Below are 15,157 nucleotides of genomic sequence, written 5' to 3'. Positions count from 1 at the left end.
GGTAGTTCCGTATTAAAATGCTAATTTCTCTTATCTACTCTCTATTAAATTTCCTTCAGTGCAGTAAAGCAGGACCCTTGATACTAATGAACATTCAGGTGTATATATTTTCATTTGGACTTTGAGATACCCTATGAAATAGTCACACGTCTTTATTTTCTGCTGTCTCGTCAGTGTGGGTTGTACAAAAAGCCAAGGGCAAACACGTGTCATGGCAGCAATGAGTCCTCACCCCAGCTACTCGGGTCGCCCACATGTTTGTAAGTGTGCAGCTGAGAATCAAAACTTTTTTGTGGTAGAAGTTCAGTCCGGTACTTATTGGATACAAATAATAATAAACGCTGTTTATTGTTTAAACTTACGTTTAAAGTGACCTGGTCTTTGTTCTTTTTGGATCTGAACATAAATTGAAAGAAAGGTCTAGCATTCATTACTCATAAACTTGAAGTTTAAGAAAGGGTTTTTACAGAAGAACAGATTTAGTATTTTTTACAAGGGAACAAAAAATTGAGTGCTCTGAAATTAATGATTTAACTAGTTAGAAAGCTCTTTCAGAGGATACGTTTCTTTTTGATAACCTCATTAGCTTTCTTTATAGATGCAGTGTCTGTATTATAAAGCTCTGGACAATTTTTAACTGCCTGAGTTTATTAACAAGCAATTCTGTGCTAACCTCTGGAATCCTAGCATTTTTAGAGAGTGAAAAAAAAAATCTCATGTAACATTTCTGTCGGCCTCTTTTTTTTTCTTTTTTTTGGTGCTTACATAGAATATCTCCAAGCAAGATCTTTTAGAACAGAATCTTTTTTTAAATAAGAAGATATCCTTATAAAGAAAGGATAATTATTCTTTAAAAAAATAAAGAAAGAAAAACACTAAATCAGATGAAGTTGATGGTGCACTGGTTATTTTTTCTGAATGCCCGAAACAAAAAGTATTATTCTAATGATAAGACATCCTATCAACATTTCTCTCTCTGTTAAAGCCTAGTACATATTTTGGATTGGAAACAGGTAATCTCTTTGCACGATAAACTTGATAGAATAGCCAGAAACAATTTCTTTTATAAACTAATACCTTAAAATATTGTTTCATGGGAGTTCGGACGATGAAGAGAAATTTCATTAGTCTCATTTATAGTGGGAAGGAGAGAATCTTTTCAAGAGGGGAAGGAATTTGCTACAAACCTAGAATAACCATTTTAAATTCTAAACTATTATGAAACACAAGATCTCAAATCTCTGTTCTAAGTTCTTAAACTTTATTTGTTGTGTTGCTCTCCTTACCATAGTTCAGGCAGCTAAAACAGGATAACTCTTGACTCTTGGGGTCTCATTTCCTCCTGTTTTCCACTGGGATTCAAGACATGTTTTTCTTTGACTTAGAATTACACAGCTTAAAAGAAATTCGGGCAATCGTGTAACTCACATAGTCTAGGACACTTGTTTTTAGATTTGGGGTCGTTGCCATCTGAATTGTGACATCAGTATTCATGTGTGTTCTCTTTTCTCTCTTTCATGTTTCGTGGTTCGTACATTGCTCGATTCTCCCAAAACGGTCCTGTATTTTAGGACGGCAGTGTCTGACTCCTCTCATTCTGCGGGTGGATGCACTGCTTGGTTGGCTCCCAGTTTTGGAACGAGAATCTGATGCTCATTGTGTCGCTCTGGCAGAGGGAGTTGGGGCCACCTGTCAGGGCGGAGTGATTCCCCCACACACACACCATGCCGTGCCAGTTTTAAGGCAGCAGAGATGCCAGGCATCAAGTGGTGAAGAGGGTAGCTCCTACAATGTGATGCTTTTTTCTGAAAGAAGAGCCTCCCACTTGAAAGCAGTGCCAAATCCGAGGCGCCGTGCTTCATTAAATTGATCACATCTGTTGGCACTTGTGGGTGTTGGCACTGACAAGTGTCTTTCTGTTAGTGCATGTGGGTGTTTTATTTCCCCCCCCTGTGCTCCTTCCCCCACCCCCATCCCCACTGCCTGTTAGCCTTTGCCTCCCTTTACCTAAGTGATTGGATTATCTCAGGTAACAGAGACATATACTGAAACAAAGAAAACACTTTCTAAACCAGTCTTTATTAAGTTCTGGATTATAAAGTGTTGATGTTTGCAAATGCTGCACAATTATCCTAGTTGTGTTCTTAAGTGATGAGAGTTGTTGCATGGTGTAATAGCTTTTTAGGGTTTTTAAAAAAATTTCCTCTCCTGGGTCATTGGTGCTTAAAATTTAGCAGACTGGATGGAGATGAGATGGAGAACTCTGTCTGAGCCTGAGATGCTTACACAGAGCTATGCACCAGTTAGAATTCCCTATTTGGGGAAGACTTTTTTGAATAAAAATAATTCATAAATGCAACTGCACTGGAGGCGATATCTGCCTCTCAGGATTTATTTTTACTGTTTTTAACAGTTAATTCTAAATTTAAAACTAAAATAATCAGTTTCTCTTATGCCTTTTTAATATTACTTATGTAATTTTTAAAAAATAATTTATTTTAGGGAATGCCCTGGCAGTCCAGTGGTTAGGACTCCACACACTCACTGCCGAGGGCCCGGGTTCAATCCCTGGTCGGGGAACTAAGTTCCCACAAGCTGTGCGGTGTGGCCAAAAAAATTAAAGTAAAATAAATAAGTTTAAAAAATAATAATTTATTTTGAAAAAGAGTCTCTTACATGATGGAGATTCTTCCATTGTGAGGGGGTTCAAAGACTAAATTAAAAGTGAAAAGACGACTTCTGGCTGTATTTGTTCACATTAGCAAATTAATAACTTTTTGCTATTAAATTCCATCTCATAATTGCCTTTAAAATATAGTAATATAATAAGGCTTCTAATAGACATGGAAATAAATGAAACCATTGACTCAACAAATATTTACTGAGTGCCAACTGTATGCAAGGTGGCTTCCTGTTATGTTTCAGTTGCCTTATTAAAATGCTCAAAGTTGGGAATAAAAGAGTAGCTTGCATTAGTTATTAAGTAAAAACATACAAAAACACAAGTCCAAATTTATCTAGATTAGCTGTATATATTGGCAATTATTAGCGTTAGTCACCTTGACAAATTAATACTCAAAGAAAATCTTAATTTGGGGAATTACATGGGTAAAACTGTGCTAGAGGGGGTCTTATTACCAGAAGTCTGCTAGGCTGGTCTGTCCCCAAACTCAGGACCACTTTCCCAGTTGATTAATTTTTATGAGGCCTTTCTTGATTGCCCCCAGTACTAGAAACACTTTATCAATGCTGTGTAGGTTGGCCTTGGTTTATCATGCACCTATATACAACACATTTGTAAAGAGAACCCCTTTGATTTATATGAAATAGTTTAAAACTACAGTTAGCTCTTGAACAACATGGGTGTGAACTGCACGGGTGCACTTGTAGGCGGATTTTTTTCTATACGCACTTCGGTACTACAGGACTGGAAGTTGGTTGAATCCGCGGATGTAGAACCTCGGATACCGAGGAACATGGGGCGCCGACTGTGAAGTTATACCGAGGTGTCAGGCCCTGAATCTCCAATTCAGGAGTCATCTGTATTAGTTTTACCCAGTTTGGATTGTGGGAAAACTGAAGTGTGTGTGCATGCTTAGTCTTATGACTCCTGGTAACATATCAAGTGCTAATCTGGTAGGGATTGGGGGAGAAAGAATTGGATTTAAATAGGCAGCTAATTTCGTATTTTCCGAGTTTTTCAAAGGCAGACTTGGAATGCAAACACAGCTGTGCATATCATTTCTTATATGAGCTGGGTCTCAGCACATGGTGTAAACAGTGCTGTGCAATAGGAAATACAGTGTGAGCCATTCAGGTCATAACAAGATTTCTACTGGCCACATTATAAAAAGAAACAGGTTAGATGAATTTTAACAATACATTTTTAGCCCGATATATCAAAAATATTATAATTTCAGCATGTAATCAGTGTACAAATGGTGAAATGTTTAACATTCTTTTTTTCATACGGAGTCTTCAAAATCAGGTGTGTGTTTGACCCTTCCAACACATCTCAATAAGTAAGAGGTAAATTTCAGGTGCTCAGTAACTGCCATGCCTCCTCTTGGACAGCGGTGGTCTAGAATTTGGTTTTCTGAATGTGAAGCCATCACTGGGTTTATAACTGATCCCTGAAATTGCCACTGTTGAGAAGTGACACTCATATTTAATAAACACTGAAACTGAAGAAACTTCTCTAGCAAAGAATCATCTTCATCTTTCGCACGTTTCCACACTGGACATGTTTGAACAAAATCAGAAGTATAAGAGAAAATGAAAGAGTAGGGCTGTCCCAGAAGAGCTGTGATAAAGATTTGAGAGTTGGAGGGAGTCTGAGTCCCTTATAGAAATTTGGGATTTGAGAAGTGTGGTGAAATTATGGGGTGAGATTAGGGAGAAGGCTATCAATGAACCTGAAGGTTGTGTTTTTTATATGTTATTTTTCTGTATTCAGTGAAATCTCTGATTTAGCCGACTAAGGAGAAATCCATTTTAAATTCCAGACAAGTGGAACGTGAGCCCATCACTTTCACAGCCCTGTAGTAATCTAACTTTGCGTTAATGCAGTGCTTTCAAGAGCAGTCCTTTGGGTGTTTTAATGGAGGAACTGGGAATTTTTTTCCAATCCAAAACCACTGGTCCGTGGGGGGCAAATTAATCCCTCTTACAGTCAAGTAAAACACAAGCTAATTCAGTTTTTCTAGGAAGAAATGTAAAATAATCAAGGGACTTGCTTTTAATGTTAAGAACAGGGAACATTACATTGGGAAATCATATTATGTTTCCTTAAGAGGTATGAACACAGATTGTGGGAGTAGAAGCTTAAAAAATCAAATCCAGGTAAAGGGGCGAGGAAGGGAGAAGTCCATTTGGTTTTTTTTTTTTTTTTTTTGGCCGCACTGCACAGCTTGCAGGATTTTAGTTCCCCGACCAGGGATCGAACCCATGCCCCCTGCAGTGGAAGCGCAGAGTCCCAACCACTGGACCACCAGGCAAGTCCCTCCGTTTGGTTTCTAGTGAACTACTGAACCTAACGCTTGGTGGACATGCAAACAAATGGCTGAGGTCAGCCTACAACGCCATCTCCCATGCAGGGAGGTGTGGAGCCGGTAGGGGCATAGGAGCTAGGGTTGGGGTGTCTCTTACCCTGTGGAGGAGACTCCATGGTAATTAATGGGTTTGTTTAAGGGTTCTATTTGCATATAAACTGCTGATATGAGAAAATCCTGGAAGTGGTTGGATGCAGACTCAGGACGACGTGTTACCAGAGGAAGGGCTAAGTGAACACATGTACGCCAGGGTGGAGAGGACAAGCCTTACGCTGTCACCCTCCATCCGTCACTGTCGTATGTCAGAAGGCATGGGCGTACCCATGCTCTGGCGTGGTGCATTGTGAGTGTCATCACCTCTGCTTTGCCAGCTGGACCCTTGTGCTCACCTGCTAAAACACGTGAGGCCTTTCTTGAAATCATATCCTAAAAGGAATTACTAATACGTTAGCTTGGGTTATTTTGGCCATTTTTTTTTTTTTTTTTTTTTTTAAGCCTTGGTGTCTATGAACACTTGTCTGCTAATGATTGCTACCAAATGCCCAAAGAAAATAATAAATTCCTGGGACTTGCCTGGCGGTCCAGTGGTTAAGACTCCGCGCTTCCAATGCAGGCAGTGCGGGTTCGATCCCTGATCGGGGAGCTAAGATCCCACATGCCAAGCGGCGGGGCCAAAAAATAATAATAAATTCCAATAAATATGTAAACACCCCGGCACAGTCACGTCTAATGTAACAGGGCTCTGTTGTTGTGGTTCGTAACTGTGATCTCTTGGTGTTACATATAAAACGTAATTAATTTCTACAAGTGAAATTATCCGTAGTTTGCTTGATGGAACTAAATGTTCCGATATACAGTGGTTTGCGATAAAGCGAACCTGGCTCCCAGGCAGTGTGCCACCTGGGCTGTTGGAGGGGCACCGCTCTAGGGCAGCAGGAGCTGGGGGGAGGCTGGCGTGGGCTCGCTCTAAGAAAGCGTGTTACGCGACCCAAAGTTAAAACCGAAATGGGCTGTCATGGGAAGTGACACCCATCACTGACGTTCCTGAAGTCAAGGCCCCGTGGCCCCCTGCTGGCAACGTCTTGGAAGGGATTCCGGCCTTCCCATCACTGCAAGGGAGATTATAGGCACAACCTCCAAGAGCGCTCCAGCTATTCCTACACTGTGGTTCTGTGATTCGTCAGTTCCTTGCCCCTTCCGGTAGATAATCAGGTGCTGCGGATTCTGGAGCTTGGAAGAGTTGCTCCAAAGAGCCAGGCCTGGTGCCCGGGATGCAACGGTGAGCAAGCTTCCCATCTAGGGTGTATGAACACAGATTCTGGGATGGGAACACAGATTCTGGGATGGGAACACAGATTCCCATCCTTGACCTTTAACATCAGAATCACCTGGGGGGCTGGTTCAAAGGCTTACAGCTGGGCTCCACCCTCGAGTTTCTGAGTCCGAGGTTCTGGGTGGGGCCTGAGAGTCTGCCTTTCTTACAAGATCTCAGGGCAGGTCCATGGACCACATGCTGTGAGTGGCACTGGTTTAGTGCCATGGTCTCAACTGGGCGTGATCCCCTCCCACCCCCCAGGACATCTGGCAAAGCCTGACATTTTTGCTTGCCACCACTGAGGGCCAGAAGTGCTACTGGCATCTCATGGATAGAAACAAGGGAGGCTCTAAACATCCTACAATGCAGAGAATTGACCCACCCAAATGTCAGCAGTGCCAAGGGTGAGAAACCCCATCTGGGGAAAATACAGAAAAATCAAGCATTTGCAATAAAGTGTGAGAAGAACGTAGTGATTGATTGTGCTGAGGGCAGTTTAGGTGCTACGCTGGGCCTAACTTAATCTAGGGGGTCAGTTAGGGGCACCGGGGTGTGTGAGACAGACCCTGCTCTTGGGCAGTCAGGCGTGCACACAGTAGGACCACTTGCTGTTGTTCTAACTGTGAATAAAGCCCAGTGAACTGGGAAGGGAGGCTGCCCAGGAGAGTGGGGGTGGGTCGCACAGCCTAAGTGACCTTTGGCAGCTGAATAAGACGGCAGGATTCTGCCAGGAACGTTCTAGCCTAAGAGAGTGGAATGTGCAAAGCCCAGTGAGCAGGTTGACCCGTGTACCTGGAATATAGACCCAGGGAACCCGGAGAGAGGCTGTGTCGCCCACCAGCAAGGCCTTAAATGCCATTCTCAGCATTGAGACCCCTTTATCATGTCAGCAGCAGGAAGGATTGGAAAGGCTTACAGCGAGAGTGTTCGTTGTGTTTTATGGGACAGTGGATTCCAAATCAGTGAGGCTTTCTTGTTTGTTGATCATTTGGCCTGGTGAAAAGCCTTCTGGTGCCTCAACTATGCAGCCAAATAAAACTTTTCTGTATTCTATTAATTCTGCCTGTTTGTACATTAAATTTGGAAATTTGACATACGGAGAGTCCCAAGAAAAGCTGAAAAGGTCAGAAAATGTTGGCCTTTGTGTCCTTTTGCTTGACTTCCGAATCTCTCCAGCCATCATAGCCTGTTTGTGGCTAGGACATTTTCCCCGCCAGCCTACTGGGCCCTTGGCAGCATGGGGTTCAGTCCTGTTCACAGTTTGTTGAGAGTCCAGGGGGCTCGGCTGGATGCAGACCCTCGATATGTTGAGAGGAGTCTCCACCCACACGTAGAAAGTTCAAGGCTAGCAGCACTTCCCAACCCAGACCCCACAGCTGTTTCAGGACAGGGAGCCCAGGACTTTCATCCTGGGGTTTTGCTGACGATTCTTACGTATTCACTTCACTCAGGATCTGCATCTCACACACACACACACACACACCCCTTAATTGTTGGTTTCTTGCTCAAGCAATTTAATGAGAACCAAGGTGCATCTTTTCACTGAATAACAAGCTTGGCACATTTTGGTGACAGGGTGACAGATCAGCCACCCCCTTTGCATCAAAGCCCCATTGGAAGACCCTCTCCCTCAAACCTGGGGTGGTTTTGCTGATTCATGTGCAACAAACACTGAATGCTTTCTGGGGTCCCGGCACTATACCAAGTGATTTTTTTTAATGTGTAGTTTTTAGTATGGTTTTTAATACATGCACATAGTTAAGAAAATTTAGACAGTAGGAAACATTACCCGGTGAAAAGTAAGACTTCCTCCCTCTCCTACCTGAATTTTTCTTCTTAAAACTGTTCAGAAACTACTGTAGTTAGTTTCATGTGTGTTCTCCAGAGATATGTTTTGCATTTACAAGCATATATATGTAACTTTTAACACAAGTGGCCAGGTATTTCTATATATTTTTTCTCTCTCAAGTAGGGGATATATAGGTAATGTTGCCTCCATTTTATTGATGAAGTCACTGAGACAGTTAGTAAAAGTAACTTGCTCAAGGTTACTTGGTAAATGGCAGAGCTGGAATTTAGACCAGGAGTTCCGGTTTTAAGCAGAGGTGACCCAAGATTGATGGGCACTTCCTCCAAGCAGGTTCACTTTGCCCTACCTCAAACTTAGGCGTGTTTTTAATTTTCATTTTATTTTTTTAATTAATTTTTTAAATTGAGGTATAGTTGATTTGCAACGTGTTGATTTCTGCTGTACAGCAAAGTGATTCAGTTATACATATATATACATTCTTTAATATTTTCCATTATGGTTTATCATGGGATATTGAATATAGTTCCCTGTGCTATACAGTAGGACCTTGTTGTTTATCCATCCTATATATAAAAGCTTACATCTGCTCACCCCAGCCTCCCACTCCATCCCTCCCCCAACCTCCTCTCCCTTGGCAACCACCAGTCTGTTCTCTATGTCCATGATTCTGTTTCTGTTTCATAGATAGGTTCATTTGTGTCATATTTTAGATTCCATATATAGGTGATAACATATGGTGTTTGTCTTTTTCTTTCTTTTTTTAAAATTTTATTTATTTATTTATTTTTGGCTGCGTTGGGTCTTCCTTGCTGCATGCGGGCTTTTCTCTAGTTGCGGTGAGCGGGAGCTACTCTTCATTGCGGTGCATGAGCTTCTCATTGCAGTGGCTTCTCTTGTTGTGGAGCACGGCCTCTAGGCATGCGGGCTTCAGTAGTTGTGGCACGTGGGCTCAGTAGTTGTGGCTTACGGCTGTAGAGCACAGGCTCAGTAGTTGTGGCATGCGGGCTCAGTAGTTGTGGCGCATGGGCTTAGTTGCTCCGCAGCATGTGGGATCTTCCCGGACCAGGGCTCGAACCCGTGTCCCCCGCATTGGCAGGTGGATTCTTAACCACTGCGCCACCAGGGAAGTCCCATGTCTTTCTCTTTCTGACTTACTTCACTTAGTATGATAATCTCTAGGTCCATCCATGTTGCTGCAAATGGCATTATTTCGTTCTTTTTTATGGCTGAGTAATATTGTGTATATTACTCAATATACTGTGTATATTGTGTATATACATTGTGTATATATACCACATCTTCTTTATCCATTCATCTGTCAGTGGACGTTTAGCTTATTTCCATGTCTTGGCTGTTGTGAATAGTGCTGCTATGAACATAGGCGTGCTAAACTTAGGTCTTTTTTAAATGTTTGTTCACCATCTACCTCAATGAGGAGGTGAGGGTGTCACAAAGGAACAGAGAGGAGCATCACATATGCCCTTTCTTCTCCTCCTGAGCAGTTCAGCTCTGGCCCCCAACTTGCATCCACCAGCCACCCGCCAGTGGATAGCAGACCCTCCCTCCTCAGAAGGCCATTTAGGGACCATCAGTTATTACTGGAGCTCAGCCCCACCCAAGCCGCTTACTACAGCGGTCACATTTCTGGTGATGCTTTGGCTTCCCATTGATGCTTGAGTGTCCATGCATGTGGGCTCAGTGGTCCTGCATCCTGCATCCTTCAGAGCTATTCCACGATGGTAGCAGAGCAGACGTTCCTAAGCCACCAGGTGTTCAGAGAGCCCAGGCTCCACGCGGAAGGGGTAGACACTCTCAGAGCAGTGCTGGACTCCAACCCCGGGAGTTGTCGAGATTCTCAGAGCAGATTGGGGATTCCCGTCGCCCCCTGTTGTGACAGCAGCAGCGACTGCTGGGTCCTGTGCAACCAGATGCAGTGCATACACCCCCAGTGGGAGTTCTCGGCACGCCCTGTCAGAATGGCCTGTTAGGTGACTGGCCAGGTGGGAAGAAGGAACTTGCCCCCTGGGGACTCTGCCTTGAGATGTCTTTGTGGCCAGGACTGCATTACAGTGCCTCCCCAAGGCTCTGGGCACCTGCCGGGGTCCCCTTGAGAAGGGGATGTGTGTGCCATGTAGAGGGTGCTGTCTAACCAGAAATGTGGGTCTACCACACTCACCCACAGAGCAATACTGTCCGAAGACCAAACTGTTTTTAAATTGTGGCTGTTGAAGGTGCATGCTTAGAATTTTAGTTCCAGGTGTTAGCAAGACTGAGCTATGTCGCATGACTTTTGTATTTGTCATTTCTCCTGATTGGCAGCTAACAAGGAGGGGACGCATTCCACGTTCTGGGTGTTGCTAAGTATCCTTCTGGGAGCAGTGGCCATGTTGTGCAAAGAGCAAGGGATCACTGTGCTGGTAAGACCCGAGGTGCCCTCGGGGCCTGTCTCCCTACACCCCCTTTCCCTCCCGTAAGGACATTTTGGGCTGCCCTGCCCCTGTGACCTCCTCTACTGCACCCCGTTACCGGCCTTCAGTCCTACACCGTTCTGGACCAGTTAATTACCTGTGCTGTCATGCTCCTGGCGGTTTGCGTGGGAGTTGACTATCTCAGTCGCCTCTCATTGGAGCTGGTGGACACGGAGTGGGGACAGTTCCTGAAGAGCGGTGAGTAGCCCTCTTGGAGAGGTCCTAGGGAAAAGAGAAGCAAGACTGCTGTGGCTTTTCTGGGGTGCTCTCATGTTTCGGCAGTCCTAAATAAAGCAGTGTTCTAAATACAGCAGTGTTCTGACCCCACCCCTGGTCCCGATTTGCTCCTGGTCCCGATGAAACATGCATTGATGTGCGTTATGTTATACCCAGCTTCACCCGGAAACGTCAGAGAGGAGAGGAGAGGGCTCTGAAGAGTCCAGGCATGCGCCTCCTGTGTCCGCTCTAAGTTGAAGCCCCAAAAAGAGAGAGGCATTGAAATGCACTCTCCTTTTTCTCCATTCTAGCCAGTTTCCCACCTTACATTATTAGAGGGAAACTGAGACATTAGGGATGTGCACGGACGTAGAGAAATGGAAAACAGAGATGTGGGGTGTGTATGGCTCGTATCGGAAGCTGTGGGAAAGAAAGAGCGGTCCGAGCTCTTTGGGGTTTGATACCAGCCGAGGCAAAGATCAGTGGTTTTACTGGGCTTGGTTTGTAAGATTAAGGTTAGCCGGCTAGGAAATGGCATAGAATTACTGTGCAAAGATACTTGAATTTCATGAGTTATTTTTTAAAAGTTTGCTCTAAACCAGTGTTTCTCAACCTTGGCAGCACTGGTATTTGGGGATGAATCATTCTTTCTTTGGGGCGTGTCCTGTGTATCATAGGCTATGTTCCTGGTCTCTACCCACTAGATGCCAGAAGGACACCCACCCTCAGTTGTGACAACCTAAAATGTCTCCAGACATTGCCAGACACCCCCTGGTGGGAGGGGGAGGACAAAATCAACCTGCGAGAAGCACCGCCGTAAACCCGTGCTTGTCTCAAAGTGTGGGTTTTCAGGGCCAGTAACAACTGCACCATCCGGGAAGGTGTTAGAAATTTACAGTCTCAGACCCCACCCCAGGCCTGCTGAATCAGAATCTCCCCTTAACAAGGCCCCCAGGTGACTCCTACGTCCATCCGTGTTTGAGAAGCACTAGAAAAGTAGGTTGAATTTACATGAATAAAGATACGGTGAAATTGAGCAGCTTTCAAAAAAATCTGACTAGAATGTGGACATTTCGATGATGAATTTCAACGGGAAGGAGGAGGGAGTGCCAAACTCGTGTTTGGCTCAGTCCTCGTGACAACATGACCCCGTTATCCCTGGGTGACTGTCCTATAGCTCCCAAGCGGAAAAACAAGTGGTATAAGAAGACAGCACAGCTCAACAGGGAGCTTCTGCCTTCTAGAAAGTGGTTCAGACCCAGGCAGAAATGGCCCTCTGTGACCCACTAAAATCATTCATCGCATGGGTGGATAAAATCAGGATTCTGTGAAGTGATTAACCCAGCACTGGCCTGTGTATTGGATAATTAATGGCTCCCAGCATTTATGGGAGGGGGTTAAGTAGGGGTGCCACCCTTGCTCTGAAAACCACAAATTACCACTGGCTTCTGATGATTTATGATCTTCTTTGCCACGAAGCCCCATACTAAAAAGAGCCCTGTCATTGAGGGACAGCTTGAACCGTCTACGCAGTGTATGTTCTGACCGCTTTACCTGCTTCCGGCAGGGAGTTTGGCCACATGACGTTGCTTGCAGTGGCCACATTTGTAGGAAGTCCACTACAGGGTAGAGAGTAGAGTCCAAGGCCAGATGAGCCTGCAGCCTGTGATCGTAGGTGTCATAGCTTCAAGAGCAGCCATCCCCTGCTAGGAAGGAACTATCGTGATGCTACGGGAAGCTGTTAGCGTCAGTGGAGCTGCGGTATCACACCCCCAAGGGCCAGTGGCTCCACATCATTGGAGTTATTTGTCATCCCCCTAAAAGTTGTGGGCAGAGGTGGCTGTCCTCCACACAGTGGGGTCAGGCTGGCCGAGGCTCTGCCGTCTTCAGGGTGTGGTTTCCAGTGTCACTCTGAATATCTCCATCATCTCTGCCACAGCTGGACAGGAAACCGAGGGGGGCCGGGTGCCCCAGTCTGTGCCCAAACCTCCAAGATGGCACGTTATCACTTCTGCCCGCATCCCATAGGCTGGAACTCAGTCACGTGACCATGCTTTCCTGCAGGGCTGGCTGCGTGCCCGGCAGGAAGGGGGATCTAGCGGACAACCAGGAGTGTGAACCTCAGAGGTCTCCGGAGCCCCACCGGAGGCTCTACGTTCTGCTCCCACTCGTCCATGGCATTTGCCCAAATCAGGCAGCACCTGGGGTTCCGGAAGTGTAATTACTTACTTGGCTGGATTTTCAAGGTTGATGACTGCCTTTATGTTCTTAGGCATGACCACTGCACAGGTGTTGGCTCTTACAACTAAGGGACTCTTCTATAGTAAAGAAAAAAATGGAAGAGGGGCCTCTGCAGAACTTCTCCTGGGAACCCCAAAGGTCTAGCTCTCCTGCATCTTATAGTACTCTTACATGCAGACTAACAGGGATTTACTAGATAATAGATTTGATATGATACATGAGCTCATTTCATAGGAACGATAGGATTTTTTGGTTTTGTTTTTAGAGCTAAAGAGGTCATCTGCGGTGATCTAATCCAGGACATTTCTTGTCTAGATTCAGCAATAAAATTGTGACGGATAATTGTTATCTAATCAGAGTTAGGCTGTCCCATTGCTGATTCCTTGCTTTGCTCTCTTAGGGTTTGAATGCCATCTTTGACATCTTGGTGATAGGCAAATTAAATGTTCTGGAAATGGTCCGGAAGGTACTACGTAAGGACAAATCATTAGAGGTGAGTATCTGCTTTTGTCTCCAGCCCAGATGTGGAAAATGTCAAGTACCAGCGGATTTAAAATGCCATTTTCAAAGTATTTCTTGCGACTTTGAATTCTAAAATAGCCAGCCCTTTAAAGCACGGTGTCAGTGCGGTTCAGCCAGAACTTGCTGCACCTTTGTACCTGGCATGGCCACACTTTTATCTGAAAACTCTGTGACGTCAGGGGCCTTGCGGTGTCCTTTCAGAACACTGGCGTGCTGAGGACTGAGGGCCTCCTCTTCAGAATGAGTCTCCTGGCCTTGGGGGGAACAGGGGTGCTCTACGTGCGCTGGAAGATCATGGGCACCGGCCCGCCGGCCTTCACCGAGGTCGACAACCCTGCCTCCTTCGCCAGTAGCGTGCTGGTCAGGGTGAGTCCTGAGTCTGCCCTCCGATGGGTCCTCTTCTTTGCCCACCAGATTCCCAGCTCTCCTCCTCCCTCCCTCCCCAGCACCCACAAAAGCTCCCATAAGCAGAACACCTCCACGTGTGTTTCCTCTCACTGAGGATGTTCTAGGATGGAACCAGGTTTCTATTAGGGCATTGAGAAGGTATAAACCCTTTGTATTTCCTTTCTAAACAAAATTAAAGAGGAGTGGTTTAGAAAATGTCAGATTTCTTGCCAGCCTCCTTAAATTGTCCCCTAACCCCATCACTTTCGTTATAAAGGAAATTGACATGGCGGGGTTAAGATAAAATATAACCAGATTGGCAGTATCTTTTTTTTTTTTTTTGGCCACACTTCGCAGCTCGTGGGATCTTAGTTCCCCGACCAGGGATCAAACCCGTGCCCCCTGCAATGGAAACATGTAGTCCTGACCACCTCCTGTGGTCTCTTTAAAAGTCTATGGTGTCCAGACTTTCTTGTAAAGGTTTGCTTTTTCTGAAGGCAAGGGTATCTTAGCTGTGCTTTCAGAGACAGAAATCAAGGACCGTAGGACCCTATACTTATGTTGTCAGGCACATGGGTGACCCCTGGGCCTCAGATTTCCTGGGTCACAGACTTCGGGCATCAGTGAGTAATCAGGACATAGTGTCACCAGAAATATAACAAATGTATAGCAGAGTCTGGTGGCTTTGCTGTATTTTTTTTTTTAATTTATTTTATTTTTGGCTGCGTTGGGTCTTTGTTGCTGCATGCAGGCTTTCTCTAGCTGCCGTGAACAGGGGCCACTCTTCGCTGCGGTGCACGGGCTTCTCATTGCGGGGCTTCTTATTGCGGAGCACAGACTTTAGGCGCACGGGCTCAGTAGTTGTGGCTTGCGGGTTCTACAGCGCAGGCTCAGTAGTTTTGGCGCACGGGCTTAGTTGCTCCGCGGCATGTGGGATCTTCCCAGACCAGGGCTCGAGCCCGTGTCCCCTGCATTGGCAGGCGGATTCTCAACCACTGCGCCACCAGGGAAGCCCTTTGCTGTATTTTTATCTGTTAAAAATCTCAATGCATTTAGTAAACTGCAAACTACAGCCCGTGCCCAGTGTAGAACGTGGCAACATCTTATTTTATACAGCTGCTCTCCTTGAGCAGAAACACATGGATGC

At 45.2% G+C, this 15,157-nt stretch overlaps 1 protein-coding gene across 7 annotated transcripts in view; it reads left to right on the top strand.

Annotated features, from left to right (window-relative positions):
* TMTC4 (transmembrane O-mannosyltransferase targeting cadherins 4) overlaps nucleotides 1-15,157 on the top strand; it is a 123,897-nt gene that overhangs the window by 22,875 nt on the left and 85,865 nt on the right. For all 7 annotated transcript variants that reach the window (XM_082366101.1, XM_082366100.1, XM_082366102.1 and 4 more), the window contains 3 exons: nucleotides 10,496-10,593; nucleotides 13,502-13,594; nucleotides 13,825-13,989. In XM_082366101.1, coding sequence (XP_082222227.1) covers nucleotides 10,496-10,593; nucleotides 13,502-13,594; nucleotides 13,825-13,989 — 356 coding nt within the window. The remainder of the gene's footprint in view (nucleotides 1-10,495; nucleotides 10,594-13,501; nucleotides 13,595-13,824; nucleotides 13,990-15,157) is intronic.

The sequence above is a fragment of the Balaenoptera borealis genome, assembly GCF_965194805.1.
Source record: "Balaenoptera borealis genome assembly, chromosome: 18".
Classification (NCBI taxonomy): domain Eukaryota; kingdom Metazoa; phylum Chordata; class Mammalia; order Artiodactyla; family Balaenopteridae; genus Balaenoptera; species Balaenoptera borealis.
Note: the sequence above shows the minus strand (reverse complement) of the source record. Positions and strands in the feature narration are given on the sequence as shown.